The sequence below is a fragment of the Pygocentrus nattereri genome, chromosome 6 (genome assembly GCF_015220715.1).
Source record: "Pygocentrus nattereri isolate fPygNat1 chromosome 6, fPygNat1.pri, whole genome shotgun sequence".
Lineage (NCBI taxonomy): Eukaryota > Metazoa > Chordata > Actinopteri > Characiformes > Serrasalmidae > Pygocentrus > Pygocentrus nattereri.
The window spans coordinates 24,429,680-24,444,627 of record NC_051216.1 but is presented as its reverse complement, the minus strand read 5'-3'; the positions used below and the strand labels follow the sequence as shown (position 1 = coordinate 24,444,627).

General features: G+C 39.7%; 1 protein-coding gene across 4 annotated transcripts in view; it reads right to left on the bottom strand.

The window, feature by feature from the left end:
• Positions 1-14,948, bottom strand: part of enox1 (ecto-NOX disulfide-thiol exchanger 1) — a 72,627-nt gene that overhangs the window by 19,071 nt on the left and 38,608 nt on the right. For 3 of the 4 annotated variants that reach the window (XM_037539422.1, XM_017710869.2, XM_037539423.1), the window contains exons 2-6: positions 12,171-12,302; positions 11,209-11,340; positions 3,285-3,452; positions 2,962-3,168; positions 1,680-1,913 (exon numbers count right to left, since the gene is read on the bottom strand). In XM_037539422.1, the coding sequence (XP_037395319.1) occupies positions 1,680-1,913; positions 2,962-3,168; positions 3,285-3,452; positions 11,209-11,340; positions 12,171-12,302 (873 nt within the window). The remainder of the gene's footprint in view (positions 1-1,679; positions 1,914-2,961; positions 3,169-3,284; positions 3,453-11,208; positions 11,341-12,170; positions 12,303-14,948) is intronic. The other variant, XM_017710868.2, reaches the window with a different exon arrangement.

The following is a 14,948-nucleotide window of genomic DNA, read 5'->3' as shown; positions in this document are numbered from 1 at the left end:
TATGTCGTGGTGACAATGGCAAAATATTGGTAAATCAGAAAAAAAAAAGTTTTCTTTTGGCAATTTCACTCCAAACTATTGTAAAACAATGTCGTAGGCATCAAGCAGTGTATTAATTACAATCTTATGTAATGACTTTATGTAGCTTTCAGAGGTATTAAATGCCTGGTTCCTCTTACCACCATTGTGTGCAGCCTCTAACAAATTCTGAGACGGCAACTTTCTCCACAATGGAGCAATTCATATCAAACCTCTCTGGATGAATGTGTTTACACCTTATCAACTGAATTAGACAGACATTTTTAAAAAACTGTGGAATTCCCCTTTAAGAATGAAGATGGCATAGATTTAGTTTGTCTGCTGGCAAGCAACAGAGAAATGCTGGGTTCCAGGTTTAGAAAACCAATTCTGGTACCTGGAAAATCACCCTGAGGCATGAGGTAAAAATCAATAGGGTTTATTCAAGCAACACAAAGGGAACCCACACACTGCATGTACCCAGGACAAAATTCACCTCTAAGGCTGATAATTACAAATACTTTGTTTTCAGCTTCATTTGTAAATTTTCTATTAATTTATCAGATCTATATTTGGTATAAAATTTATAACATGAAGCTGCCCAAAAAAAAAATATCGATGCCCAACTATCATCATCTACTTCATTAACATAATCGACAACAGCAATAAAAATAAGTATTATGAGAATAATATATTTATTATAACAACATGCATTAGTATTATTGCATAAACTACTTATACAGCATGTTTCATACTTAATTGTGGCTCAATGTGCTTATCAAGAAATGATAATAATTAAAACTATCTAGTCTAATACTCAAATGTTCAAATAAATTATTAGTATAATATTAGAAGACATAGGGGAGAAATTATATAATAGAAATATGTAAGACAACTAATAAAACATTTTTACTGATTTTTTGAGGATGTTCATTGTCTAATTAATGAACCAACCTCCTTGCTAAAGATGTTTCAGCAGTGTGTTTTTTATACTGACAGGACCTTTGACTTTTGTGAAATGAGCACAGTACTCCTTTGAGATCTTGACACATGCTACAGTGCTTTGAATTACAAACTAAACCTGGACAGTTTTATCTATGATTAACAATGCATTTAAAGCAAAGCTATTTATAAATGAGCAAAAAGCTGACTGAACTTAATACTCCCTAAAAATGAATCACTATTATCTACGTAAGTCTGGAAGATTCTTGTTACCCGAGCCTTTGGGCGCTGTGTTTAGTCTAGAGGTATGAAGCTTTTCAAGTGAATATTCACTATGGGCCACTAATGGCACTAGCTCAACACAAAAGCACACCAGCCCTACAGAACAAACAACAGCTGTGGCTGTTTGGGTGGCAGCTGCAGAGAGTGGAGAAGACTGATCTGTGGAGCATCAAGGGACTTACAGCCAGGCAGCCAATCATTACAGTAACACCCATTACATCAGCAGAGAACCGTCAGGCATGCCTGGAAGGTGTATAAAACAGCACACACGGCAGATCAGGTCATCACACTAGTCTGAACTTTGTAAAGCAGGCCAGAGCAGCTACTAGGGAAATCTTCCACCTGAACTGTGTTTCTAAGTTATGGTAATGATGATAAATCTCCTGATGACACCCAGCCTCAGTGATTATGACAGCACTTTCAGAAGAAATCCATACCTTTCAGTCTTTCAGCCAACAGGCCCACCTCATGCTCAGAGTAGTGCATGATGGGAGGGGGAGAGGGGGGTCTAAGACGATCCTCCTGGATTTTACGCCGATGACGTTCTTCTCGCGCCAGTAACCTCTGCTTGCACTCCCACTCATACAAGTCATCCCTTGCCTGAGCAAAGTCCACATGTATGCGGCCTGAATCCTTTTTGTCCGTGCTGGAGCCGATGCGCATCCGGTAGCCTAAGATAACCCGCATCAAACACAGCCATGACACATCCACACTCATATCACATTCCAGTGTACTGAAAAAACTGGTCACATTTCCCTTAAACCCTGCTCCCTAAATTTGACATAACCATGCCATAAACATGTAATAGTAGATTTCATATGCTGTGTTGACTTGTCATGACAGATTGTGTCTAGTAATAAAACATGGTGATGTCATAATGTTCAATGTTATGACGAATAACTACAATCCACTCAACAAAAATCAGCATGTGACATAAACTGTCATGACATCAAACATTTTGAACAAAATCTTGTAACATATGTTCATATAATTTTTGCCATAATATATTTATGGCATATGTTGCAGGGTTCAAATAAAGTGTTACCAAAAACTCATCCAAAGATATTACATGTTTCTGCATTATTCTTTCCCTGGAGTCAAAGCACAAGTAATTGACCATTACTGAGAATCATGTCATTCAGAAACACACTATCCTGATCATTTAAAGGGCAGTTCTGTTTGTATTTCACTCTCAAGCTGAAAGGGTTTTTGATTAAAATATGTAGACCACACTCCCAGCTCAATGTCAAAGCTATTAACATACCAATGCTGAATCCAAGGTAAAGCAAACTGGGTTTAGCTGCATTACTACTAACACACATTTCAATATCATGTCTAATGATACATAATGTTGATACAATAATGTTAAGAACAGTCAGTCACATTAGCTTTTCTAAATTGTCTGCTGACAGCTAATTTCATAAAATATTCAGATTAATCAGAACCTTTAAGAGCTGTGATTTAAAACATTCTTTGTAAAAGAATTATTGTGAAAAAGAGGAGTCCTTCTCAGCATCTAACTCTAACTGGCTGTCATATGAGTCTTAGCATTTTCTCATTTGAAGAGGCAACTTTCTTAGCTCAAACCTCCCATGATCAGAAATTATGCAGCAGATGTAACTAAAATGTGAAGTCTGGTGAAGGTGCATAATGATTTTACCAAACTAAAAGGCAAAATGCAGTTTATTATGAGTTTTATCATACAAATCAAACACAAACCAGACAGATAAAGGGCCTTGTCCACCATAAACTCCTCACTGAAGCGGATATGGCAGAAGTTTTTCTTGCTTTTGCGGATGGCAATGATTTCCCCACATTGGTCAAACACCTCTCGGATAATCTCCTCGCTGGCATTCTCAGGAAGTCCACCGACGAAAACTGTTTTACAGCCTGGAGGCCGCTCTCTTGTGGATGGGGGTGGGAGATCTGCAGGGTACACAGGGACAAACATTAAACATCACATTTTACTAAAGACTGAACTACACTTGTTAAAATAGAAATATGTGATGCATTTACTCATGCAGAGAGCACCATGAACTCACTCGGGTTTTGAGGGAAGAGCGTGCAGCTTTTGCAATGGATAATTTCCTTGATAACAGGTAGCTCAGGCTGCACAGGCGGGGGTGGCACCAGACTGATTCCTGCCATCATGGGGTTAATGGGGGCGATAATTCCCAGGTTGGGGTCAAAACCCTGGATGCATATTGAGTCTAAAGAAGAAAAACAGACAAAGTAAACAGTTATGAGTGCAGCCATTGATGAGGAGCTGAACTCTAAATCACTAAAGTAGAATGGCAAAGAGTCAAGCTGGTAAAACTGAGATCAGACCAAACGGCATCATTCTTTACAATAAAGTAAAAAGGCAGGAAATCCATCAAATATGAGTTCTTTAACCACATTTCTATTATACTGGGCCACGCAGGATATGACACATAAAACCCATGGATTTACTCAGGTCTAAATATATCATCACTGTATTTATTTTTAACATTAATTTGAAGATGTCTAAGGGCATTTACAATGTGTTAAACTTTTATGATGAATAAAGTAATAGAAATACTCAAATTACATGGGGAAAAATCTTGTTCTATTAAGTTCCTTTCAAAGTTAAGGCTTTTTTGGGACAGTGACAATTTACAATAAACTGTGGAAAGGATTTATACTACTATGTATCTGTAAAAGCAATTTCACTATATTTGCATACATAGTTTACTGAAATATATAAAAGGTACATGATAACCAAGCTTGCTCTTCTACTTTCTTTCTTCTACTTTTCATCTTATCTATTCAAGGCTTACAGTACAAAGAATTCTTACTACTATCTTTCCTCCTAAAGAGTCTTATTCTTTTTTCTACTATAGAAATGAGTCATCTATCTTGATACTGCCAGCAGCATATGATAACAAAGTAGAAATATAACCACTACTGCATTTGTGAAGAATATCTGCATGCTATCTCCTTGACACTTAAGCATGGTCTTAAATCCCAAAGAAAATGCATTCCAAAGCTGAAATATCTTCCCTTCTTAGCATGCCTGGCTGATCATTGCTGATCAATGCTAAAAGCATTTCATAATATAAATCATATGTTAAACCAGCAACACACCCCGTTTATCCCATGATATCACAATATAAAATGTTGCATGTTATACTAATGTGCAATTAGATAGGAGTGGAGATGTCTGGTACTAAATCCCTATGATCAGAATCATGTGAAATGTACATATGAGCTCGTGTGAATCTATAGATTGTAATGACTTTAACAGGTAAATTGTCCAAAGCAATACCTTTAATGCATTATTTCTTAATGTTGTTTTTTCTCCCTCAGTGAATGATTCAAACACTGCTCACTTTTGGCCCAAGGCTTCTCGCTTGCTGCCAGAGACTGAAGGATGGGTTTTATTTGCCATTATTATCTTTTTTCTTCTCTTTCCACAGAAATTAGATTCACCATGAAGCTTCCAAGAGTCGAAGCTGCTCAACAGAAAACAGCTGCCTGTGATTAGCACGGAGGTGAGATGTCATCAATCAGAGGCCTCCACAGATACCATTATCAGCTATTTGTGGGCCACTTCAAATATCAATTCCATAAGGAATTCTCTCTCTTCCTGTACTTCTTGGCCACAGGAAAGCTCTAGCCATTCCTCATCAGGACGCATTTGCGAGACTTGATTATCCACAGCAGTCTCAGTGATGATGTGTAACTCTGATAGGAACACAAAAACCTAATCTAACAGCAGGCGCCTCAGCAGAGAGCAGCCACTGTGCAAACAGCACTTACTGTTCATGCTCAGTCAGTTCACTGCCTGTGAGGATTTTGTGGCCACATTCATGGTACATTGAGGTCTCTCTGGAGAAAAAGAGCTGTGTTTGAAGAATACTGCGATTCTAACATGCGATTCTGTCCTCTTTACAAATTGTGTTAGTTGTCAGAGTTGGGCAGAATACTTTGAAAAAAAGGAAATAATTGACTTAATTCAAACTGTTACTCTTGGGCAGTTTAAACCAGCCATTAGGGGTGTACTTTGTGTACTTCTGGTACCGGTCCCAAGCCCGGATAAATGGTGAGGGTTGCGTCAGGAAGGGCATCCTGCGTAAAACTTGTGCCAAAACTATCATGCGGATCACAAATATGATTGCCATACCAGATCGGTCGAGGCCCGGGTTAACAACGACCGCCTCCGGTGCTGTTGACCAGCAGGGTGCTGGTGGAAATTGGACTACTGTAGGTCGAAGACCATCAAAGAGGAGAGGAGGAAGGCGGGTTAGACGGCAGCGAGAGAGAAGGAAAGGCAGGAGTGTGGAGGTTAGAGTAGGGACTCTGAACATAAGGACAATGACTGGTAAAGGGAGAGAGCTTGCAGACATGATGGAGAGAAGGAAGGTGGATATTCTGTGTGTCCAGGAGACCAGAAGGAAGCAAGGCCAGGAACATTGGAGGTGGATTCAAACTGTTCTATCATGGTGTAGAGAGGAAGAGAAATGGAGTAGGGATAATCCTAAAGGAGCAGCTTGGGAAAAGTGTTCTGGATGTAAAGAGAATGTCAGACAGGATCATGAGCCTGAAGTTGGAGGTTGATGGTGTAATTTTGAATGTGGTCAGTTCATATGCGCCACAGGTTGGTTGTCAGTTAGAGGAGAAAGAGGAATTTTGGAGTAAGATGGATGAAGTGGTAGATGGTGTCCCTAGAGAGGAGAGACTGGTGATTGGTGCAGACTTCAATGGACATGTTGGTGAAGGGAACAGTGGGGATGAAGAGGTGCTGGGTATGTATGGTGTGAAAGACAGAAATGTGAAAGGTCAGATGGTTGTAGATTTTGCAAAGAGAATGGAAATGGCTGTGGTGAACACATATTTTCAGAAGAGGGAAGAACACAGGGTGACATACAAGAGTGGAGGGAGGTGCACACAGGTGGATTATATCCTTAGCAGGAGATGCCACCTTAAGGAGATTGGAGATTGTAAAGTGGTACCAGGGGAAAGTGTAGCAAGGCAGCATGGGGTGGTTGTCTGTAGAATGAGATTAGAAACAAAGAAGAGGAAGAGAGTGAAGACAGAGCCAAAGATTAGATGGTGGAAGCTGAAGGAGGAGGATGGTTGCAGGCAGTTCAGGGAAAAATTGCAACAGGCCCTTGGGGGCAGTGAGGAGCTACCTGAGGACTGGGAAAATACAGCTAAGGTGGTGAGAGAAACTGGCAAGAATGTGTTGGGTGTTTCGTCTGGTCAAAGGAAAGAAGACAAGGAAAGTTGGTGGTGGAATGAGGAAGTCCAGGAGAGTATTCAGAAGAAGAAGGCAGCTAAGAAAAAGTGGGATAACCAGATAGATGAAGGAAGTAGGCAGGAGTACTGTGAGGCTAGTCGCATAGCGAAAAGATGGTGGCAAAGGCAAAGGCTCAGGCCTATGATGAGCTGTATGAGAGGCTGGACAGTAAAGAAGGAGTAAAGGACTTGTATTGTTTGGCTAAACAGAGAGATAGAGCTGGAAAAGATGTACAGCAGGTTAGGCTGATAAAGGATAGAGAGGGAAATGTACTAGTGAGTGAACAGAGAGTGTTGAGTAGATGGAAGGAGTACTTTGAAGAACTAATGAATGAGGAAAACAAGAGAGAGAGGAGGACAACGGGGGGAGAGATAGTGGATCAGGAAATGCAGAGAATTAGTAAGGTGGAAGTGAGGGCAGCTTTAAAAAGGATGGAAAGGCAGTTGGTCCAGATGACATACCTGTGGAGGTATGGAGATGTTTAGGAGAGAAGGCAGTGGACTTTTTAACCAGGTTGTTTAACAAAATCCTGGAGAGTGAGAGGATGCCTGATGAGTGGAGAAGTAGTGTACTGGTCCCCATTTTTAAGAACAAGGGTGATGTGCAGAGCTGCAGTAACTACAGAGGTATAAAGTTGATGAGCCACACCATGAAGGTATGGGAAAGAGTTGTTGAAGCAAGGCTAAGGCGAGAGGTCCAGATCAGTGAGCAGCAGTTTGGTTTTATGCCCAGAAAGAGTACCACAGATGCAATTTTTGCGTTGAGAGTGTTGATAGAGAAGTACAGAGAAGGTCAGAAGGAGCTACATTGTGTCTTTGTGGATCTAGAGAAGGCATATGATAAGGTGACAAGACAGGAACTGTAGTACTGTATGAGGAAGTCAGGTGTAGCTGAAAAGTATGTTAGGGTGGTGCAGGACATGTATGAGGATAGTGAGACAGTGGTGAGGTGTGCAGTTGGATTGACAAATGGTTTCAATGTGAAGGTAGGGTTACATCAGGGATCAGCTTTGAGCCCCTTCTTGTTTGCAATGGTGATGGACAGGTTGACAGATGAGGTCAGGCAGGAGGCTCCATGGACCATGATGTTTGCAGATGACATTGTAATCTGTGGTGAGAGTAGAGAGCAGGTGGAAGAGAATCTGGAGAGATGGAGGTTTGCACTGGAGAGGAGAGGAATCAAGGTCAGTAGAGAGAAGACGGAATACATGTGTGTGAATGAGAGGCAGCCAGGTGGAAAGGTGAAGATGCAAGGAGTAGAGGTCGTAAAGGTGGATGACTTCAAATATCTTGGGTCAACCATCCAGAGCAATGGACAGTGTAGAAAAGAGGTGAAGAAGAGGGTGCAGGCAGGATGGAGTGGGTGGAGACGGATGTCAGGGCTGATGTGTGACAGAAGGATAGCAGCAAGAGTGAAAGGGAAGGTTTACAAGACAGTAGTGCGTCCTGCTATGATGTATGGTTTGGAGACTGTGGCTCTGTCTAAAAGACAGGAGGCTGAGCTGGAGGTGGAGGAGATGAAGATGCTGAGATTTTTGTTGGGAGTGACAAGGATGGACAAGATTAGAAATGAGCAGATCAGAGGGACAGTGAAGGTGGAGCAGTTTGGAGATAAAGCCAGAGAGGCCAGGTTGAGATGGTTTGGACATGTGTTGAGGAGGAATAGTGGATATATTGGTCAAAGAATTTTGGAGATGGAGCTGCCGGGTAGAAGGAGAAGAGGTAGACCTCAGAGAAGGTTTATGGATGTAGTGAAGGTGGACATGGAGATGGTTGGTGTGAAAGTAGAGGAGGCAATGGATAGGGCAAGATGGAGGCAGATGATCTGCTGTGGCGACCCCTAAAGGGAGCAGCCGAAAGAAGAAGAAGAAGACTCTTGGGCAGTTTATTTCATTAAATTCTCACCCAAATTTTCTTGTTTTTGCCTGTTACTCCCACAACTCCCCATGCTGGGCTGCCGTCTGTCTTGGGATATGAATTCATGTCCCAGTAAAAAAATCTTGACTATATATGTCGATAACATCATGGTATGGAATGCACAAAGAAGATACTACAGATGCTTAAGCTTAAAACCCACTACTGAGGAGACTGTTCAGTTTATCATCCCTCAAAAGACTTTAGAAATTAGGTGCTGCTGATCTTAAAGCTGCAGTATATTATTTTTTTGTCCATATTGAAAGAAGTAGAATTACGGAATAAGGAGAAAAAAATGCAGTGTGCATGTGCTGCTGCAAGTCACTGTGTAAGGCCTGAAATAAGGTTTTTTACCATGTAAATTTATCATGACATATTACATGACGGTTTAGTGTTTCAGCCTTAAATGCAAAATCAACATTATTCTGATGAAGATACAGTCAGAACAGTAGGAACAGCAGTAATAGTATCAGTAGTATAGTAATAACAGACAATCCTTGGAAAACACATCCTTCTCTGAGTTTTGATTGAGTTCAATGCGCTTGCAATAATCAGATTCATCTGCTTGTTGGGTCAGAAGCACAACCAACATTACAAAATGTTCTTCCACATGTTGCATGGAATCACACATTTCAGAGGTCTCCAAATTTTTGAAAGCGTACATAATGTAACTTTAAAATGACAAACAAAATTGAAAGTATTTATTTTAAATTTAAATAAAATTGCATTTTAAAATTTTAGTGTGCATTCTAAAATTATTAATCTAAAAAATTAAGAAAATAAATGTATTCTTTTTATGTGGACTGAATGCAGGCACTTCTGAATACGTATTACGAATACTTTTATTCCATTACATCCTAACCATGTTTGTTGTTGTTCATTTTTCTTCTTTCTAGAAAGATCAGCAACTTTACTCAGGTATCAGCGATCAAAAGTAGACTGGGGAGGTTATGCAAATTCTACACCCAGAGAGTTTAATGTGGCAGAAGCAGAGACTCTGGGCCTTAAGCTTTTATCCACAGATATCACACTCACTCCAGACTGTACCATAACAAACACACATTGAGTTGTTTCCTTGTCAAAACACAGCAGTGGCTAAATAGGTCATCATGAATGTGCACCAGCGTTTCTGAAACAGCATGATTGTTTTTTTTTTTTTTTTGTATTGTTTTTTTTAGCAACTCAGCTCAGGCTTCCTGAATCTTTGCATAAACCCATGCGTTCAGCCATTCAGGGCTTACACCAATTCTGACTCCAAATCTCCCAGCGTGCTCATTTAATAGCGCTCAAAATGGAGCTTTAACAATAGCAACTCCAATGTTGAGAAAATCCGCTATATTTAGAGTTGGCTTCTTTGTGGTTCTTTACAAATCCTGCTGGATAAGTGTAGGCTAAGAAATAATTGTACAAAGCATGTCCTCAAATAAAGTGGTGAAAATAAATGGTGAAAATAAACAGTTAAAATCAACAGAAATAGAACATATATATATATATATATATATATATATATATATATATATATATATATCCCACAGTAGAAATAGTACATATATGCTTTACATGTAGAAGGTTCAGAAGCAGTTTAAAACAGTATGTCAAGAGCAATTTATACAATATGTAAATGTGTCCTAGAAAATCTGGTTTAGGGAGACCAGAACAAAACCTCAGCAGACATTACAGCATTTACTTTAAAAACTGACAGAGACCAGATGCCTTTTTTCCCATCTTTCTTTTGAAGCTGGTACTTCTGTAAATATCACAATGGTCCTGCTGGCTCCAGAAGGTTCAACCTGTTTGTTCTCAAAGATCAGCGAGCTTTTTTAGTGTGACTGGGTCTGCTTTGAGACCAGCTATGTGTGTGTCATGCTTTTAGTAATTCTTATGATTCACACAATACGCACAAGTGAGCAGTGTGTAAAGCGAAATCACACTGGTATTTAAACACATTGGTATCTTGTGAATTGAGTCTTGAATGATTCCTCAAGAACAAAAAAAAAACTCAAATATACAATTCAAATGTGAGCTATTCCAACTAATAACAGTCCCATAAATATGCATGATCTGTAGAATCAGCTCATGCATTTTAATCTCAGCTTAATTTGCCTCTATCCACCATGGCGCCTTGGCGTTATAATAATTACAATAGGTTGCACACTCAGCAGAGGCTCTATTTGTATGAGATAGTCTGCCATTATAAATGCAGTAACTGCATAAAGTGCTGTCTGAGAGGAAAGCCAATTATATTGCTCCCCTATCATTCACTTACTGTTTCTGCTGTCCACCTCACACACAATCCCAATGAATCTTACGTGCCTTGTGAATTCAGCTTAATTATAAAAAGAGAGCATAACTATACAGATTGAGCTCATGATACAGATTAGCTCATAATTCTCAAATTTCCACAGTAGTGGCCAAAGAAAGACAACATTCAGCAGCCACCCAACACATCTATGAATGTTTCTTCTGAGCGGAACCAGACAGTGCCTTTTTGGACTGCGTGTGCCTCCAGTGCACTCCAGGGCCTCAGCCTTTTAGAGCTGAAACAACTTGGTACCTCACCGAAAGAATAAAGCTCAACAGACTCAAACATGGTTTAACATAAAATCCAATGTCTAGCATTGCTTCTAAAGGTCACATATTTGGCTTGGGTGGCTGGTGCTAGAGCTGCTCACTGAAGTAAACCTCAGCCTATTTCTGTAGCTATGTGAGAGAAGACTAGGGGTTACAGTTGTGAAAAGGCTGGGGCTAGTGAAAGGGTTAGTGTGATTAGAGGCCTATGATGTATGGCTCTACCTGACACCAGCTGCTGCCCGGTTAGGCCCATTGGCATGATGCCCAAGTTGTTCATGGCTGTGGCCCAAGCACCAGGGTCTGCCACGGGCACACTGATGTGGCTCTGCTCTGTTCCCCCAATGCTGTCTGCTGCTGAGAAAAACAGAGAGAACACTCTTTCACAAACTACTCTTTGATCACTTATGTCAATACTGACGAGAACATTAAGCAAAACAAGCCATTTTGTAAACAACTTCACATTGAGCTTGTGTGGAGAAAATCAGCTTGGCTAAAAAACTCTGGATACACTTTCTCCTCTAAAGAACAAGTGGCTGTCATAGATCAGTTGTTATAATGTGCTTTTTATTTAAGAACATTTTCAGTGTCAGTTTCACAAACTGTGTTCAGTGTTTATCAATTTTCTCTGCCCGGTTTTTCTATGAAAACTTAGGTGAGTCATAGGCAATGTATGTCATCTTCTGAGTGCTTCAGAGTGTTTTGAAAGAGCAGTTCAAAATACAAAAAGAAATTAATAAATATTAAGTTACTGTCTGGATCTCTGGTCTCTGTCTGGGTGATGCTGAATAATGTTGTGTAGGATTCCCTTTGGTGTAAGCAGTCCAATCAAAACATACTATGTCAGGAGTAGTAGTACTAATAAGACGTGGCCTTATTAATTGTATTAATAGAACATTAAACATTGTCTGATATTGTGATGGTGTGATTATATTTGGAAACACGGAATGTTAACAATACTGCCCAGCACTAGGTTTAATATCATAACATGTGTCTGCTTAACAGTTTGAGACCTCTCCCTAATTTGATATTCCATCCTCAACACCAGGCACTGCTAAAGAGACATGCAAAGTCAGGGTTCAATATGAGGCTTATAAATAATCAAAAGCCAGCTTCATTCTGCATTGTGCTGAGTCAGATGATATATTGAGGATAAACTGAGATGGTTGTGAGAGAGGGTTAGTTACCACTGGCCATGGCAGGTCTGCTATATCTCTGTTTGTGGTGGCCACTGCTGTCACCAGAGCCCCTGCTTGTCCGGGGCAGCTGGCCAGAGGGGAGAAAAGAACTCAAGGGCTCATCACAGCATACACACAAACCTATAACAGACACAAATGCAAGCACATCAGTTCTAATGAACATCAGTTTATACAAAAATACAAAAACATGAATTTTTGGGGTGCATGAAAATATTCAGGGCAGGACAAATGCTTTAATTCAGAGTGATGCACATTAATATGTATATTTTCCTATACAAATAATTACTATAATAGGTTTAATGTAACTGCAATTAGGAATACATGTGTATATTTACACAAGAAATTATGTAAATACTTCTATAAAAACCTTCATTTAGATTCATAAATGTACATAATTCATCACTGTAAGACAATGGCTTTTATCTTCAAAATGGTAACTTTACAGGAGAAGCCAAAAACCTGCTTATCTTTTAATGTTTGTTAATGAAACAAGATTTTATTTTATGTGATTCTGGACCTTGGCTTTCAAATTATGTAAAATGCAAAAACGACAAAAAAGGAGATACTGGTTATTTTCTCACTGGGAATCTAGGAGGGTTAAATATAACCCAGATCTGCTTACATAAGGACCATTGTGCCTTTCTAGACCTCATTATTGCAACTATTTAGCAGATTTTCCTGTGATTCAGGCTACATAGTTCACTCAAGGATAGCCCTGAAGTATATGTAGCTCTTCAGAGCTAATCTGAAAGCTCCTGTCAGAGTGCCCTCGCTGAATGACTTTCAGCTAACCTGTCAGTGGACCATCAATTTGACATATGTCGTCCTGCAACCCATCAGATGTCTAGTGGCACAGTCCAGTGCATGTGTTTGTGTGAGATGACCCACCCCATCCCCCATTCCTCTCCTGACTAGCAGCTCGCCTGCCTCTCCAGCTCACTTCCTCCTCTCTCCAATGCTCTCACTGCGCCTCGCCTTCGTCCACATGCATTATATCATCCAGGAAATCAATGTCTGAGCAAGAGGGCCATTACGCTGCTTATTATGGGCACGGGTGATGGATCCCAATCGTGGAGAGAGCGACTGTGCTCTTTCCCTACAGCAGCAGCAGCTAAGCTGAGAGCACGGCTGTCATCAGTATGCCAAACATGTTCCTCTCTGCCACTTTTGAGCACACTGCAGTAATGATCATTATTCAAATCTGACACACGGAAATCAACTTAGGAGCGAAACACAATTTCCTTTTAATTGAGGCAATCATATCACTGCTTTCATATTAAGGGCACAGGCTTAATGAGGAAATGTTTATTTATGATACCAAAAACACTTCTGCTGAAGCAAGTTGGAGGTTCCCATCCAAATATCCAGACTTCTGGCAATTAAAAACTGAAGGCATGCATTAAAAAATGTAACATGTACAGAGGCAGCACTGCTCTACTAATGAGCTCAGTGATCCAAAAACATTTTTTCATCCCAAATCCTATGTAGAGCCTACTGGATCATTTTGTGGGGTCAGTTCCTCAGTGCTGGGTAGTTACTTGTAACTGGGTTAGTGGCTGGGTCGAGGGAAGTATACTGGACACAAGGCAGAAAAGCCCACATACCCTTCCACGACTGCCAGGTGTAGTCACTATAACCAAAAACATTATAAAGGAGGGGGATGTATAAACTGTGTTCTAAAATTCCAGGCTGTGGTGTTGGTGGACTGCTTAGAGTTGATGCATGTTTAGGATTTTGATTGTCTGTCCAGGAAAAAATTTATTTCACAAAAAAATGTCCAGGAAGACATTTTCCCAGTCTACTATGAAGTTTAATATGCTCTTATTAAGTTTAAACTGATTCTATCCAGTCAAACCATATGTATACTTAGACTTTTCTTAATGCAGGGACAGCTGTTTCTGAAAAGTGCACTGTTTGCGAAATATTTAGGCACTGGGCAGCACTTCAGTATCATAACAGAAAGATTGAGTTCTGTAGCTGAATTGACATTTACAGACTGAATTGTGAGCAAAGGTAACTGTCCATTGAAATTATTACAAAAATATAGCCACTCACTGAGTGTTTGGGAATTTTATCACAGCTGAGGTGGCAACACTAGCTTTCTACACCATTATATCACTGAATTCTGTTCCAATTATGTGCCTAAAGCCTACATTAGGCAATATCTGAGGATGCTATAGGAGTATTTTTCATGGTCTTCTGTTGCTCATAATCTTTTGTGCATGCATCTGACCTGAAGAAAGTTCAAAAGAAATGCTGGCAGATGAAACCAGCTACATGTTGTTTAAAAAGGCCAGTAAAATATATTGTAAAATACACAGTATGTATCTTTAGTTGTTTATCTGTTTATGAGGGTGTAAACCGAATGCAAGATGTAAAATGTACATACTTTCAGTGAGTTTTAGCATTTAAATTCAAACCAATAAATATTTGTTTGTTACATTACACTGTTTACATCAACATGTCGCTTGCCAGTGTACTATCATTCACATCAGCAGTAATTTCAACAAACTATGTGCTGACTCTTTTCTGATGACAAAGCAGCCTTGAAAAACTGTTCTGTTTTGCATTGTTTAATACAAATAAGTTAAAATAAAGATTTGTAATCACTTTTGTACTAAATTGTTTTTTTCTGTACAGCCAGCAAAGTATTCCGTTTCTCAACCTAGCAGTAAATTTAGCTACTAATGTTAGTCACTTTTTTGCCTGAGCATTAGCTCAGATAGTACAACATCAAGCTACATTTTAGAATGTTTTACTTTATGC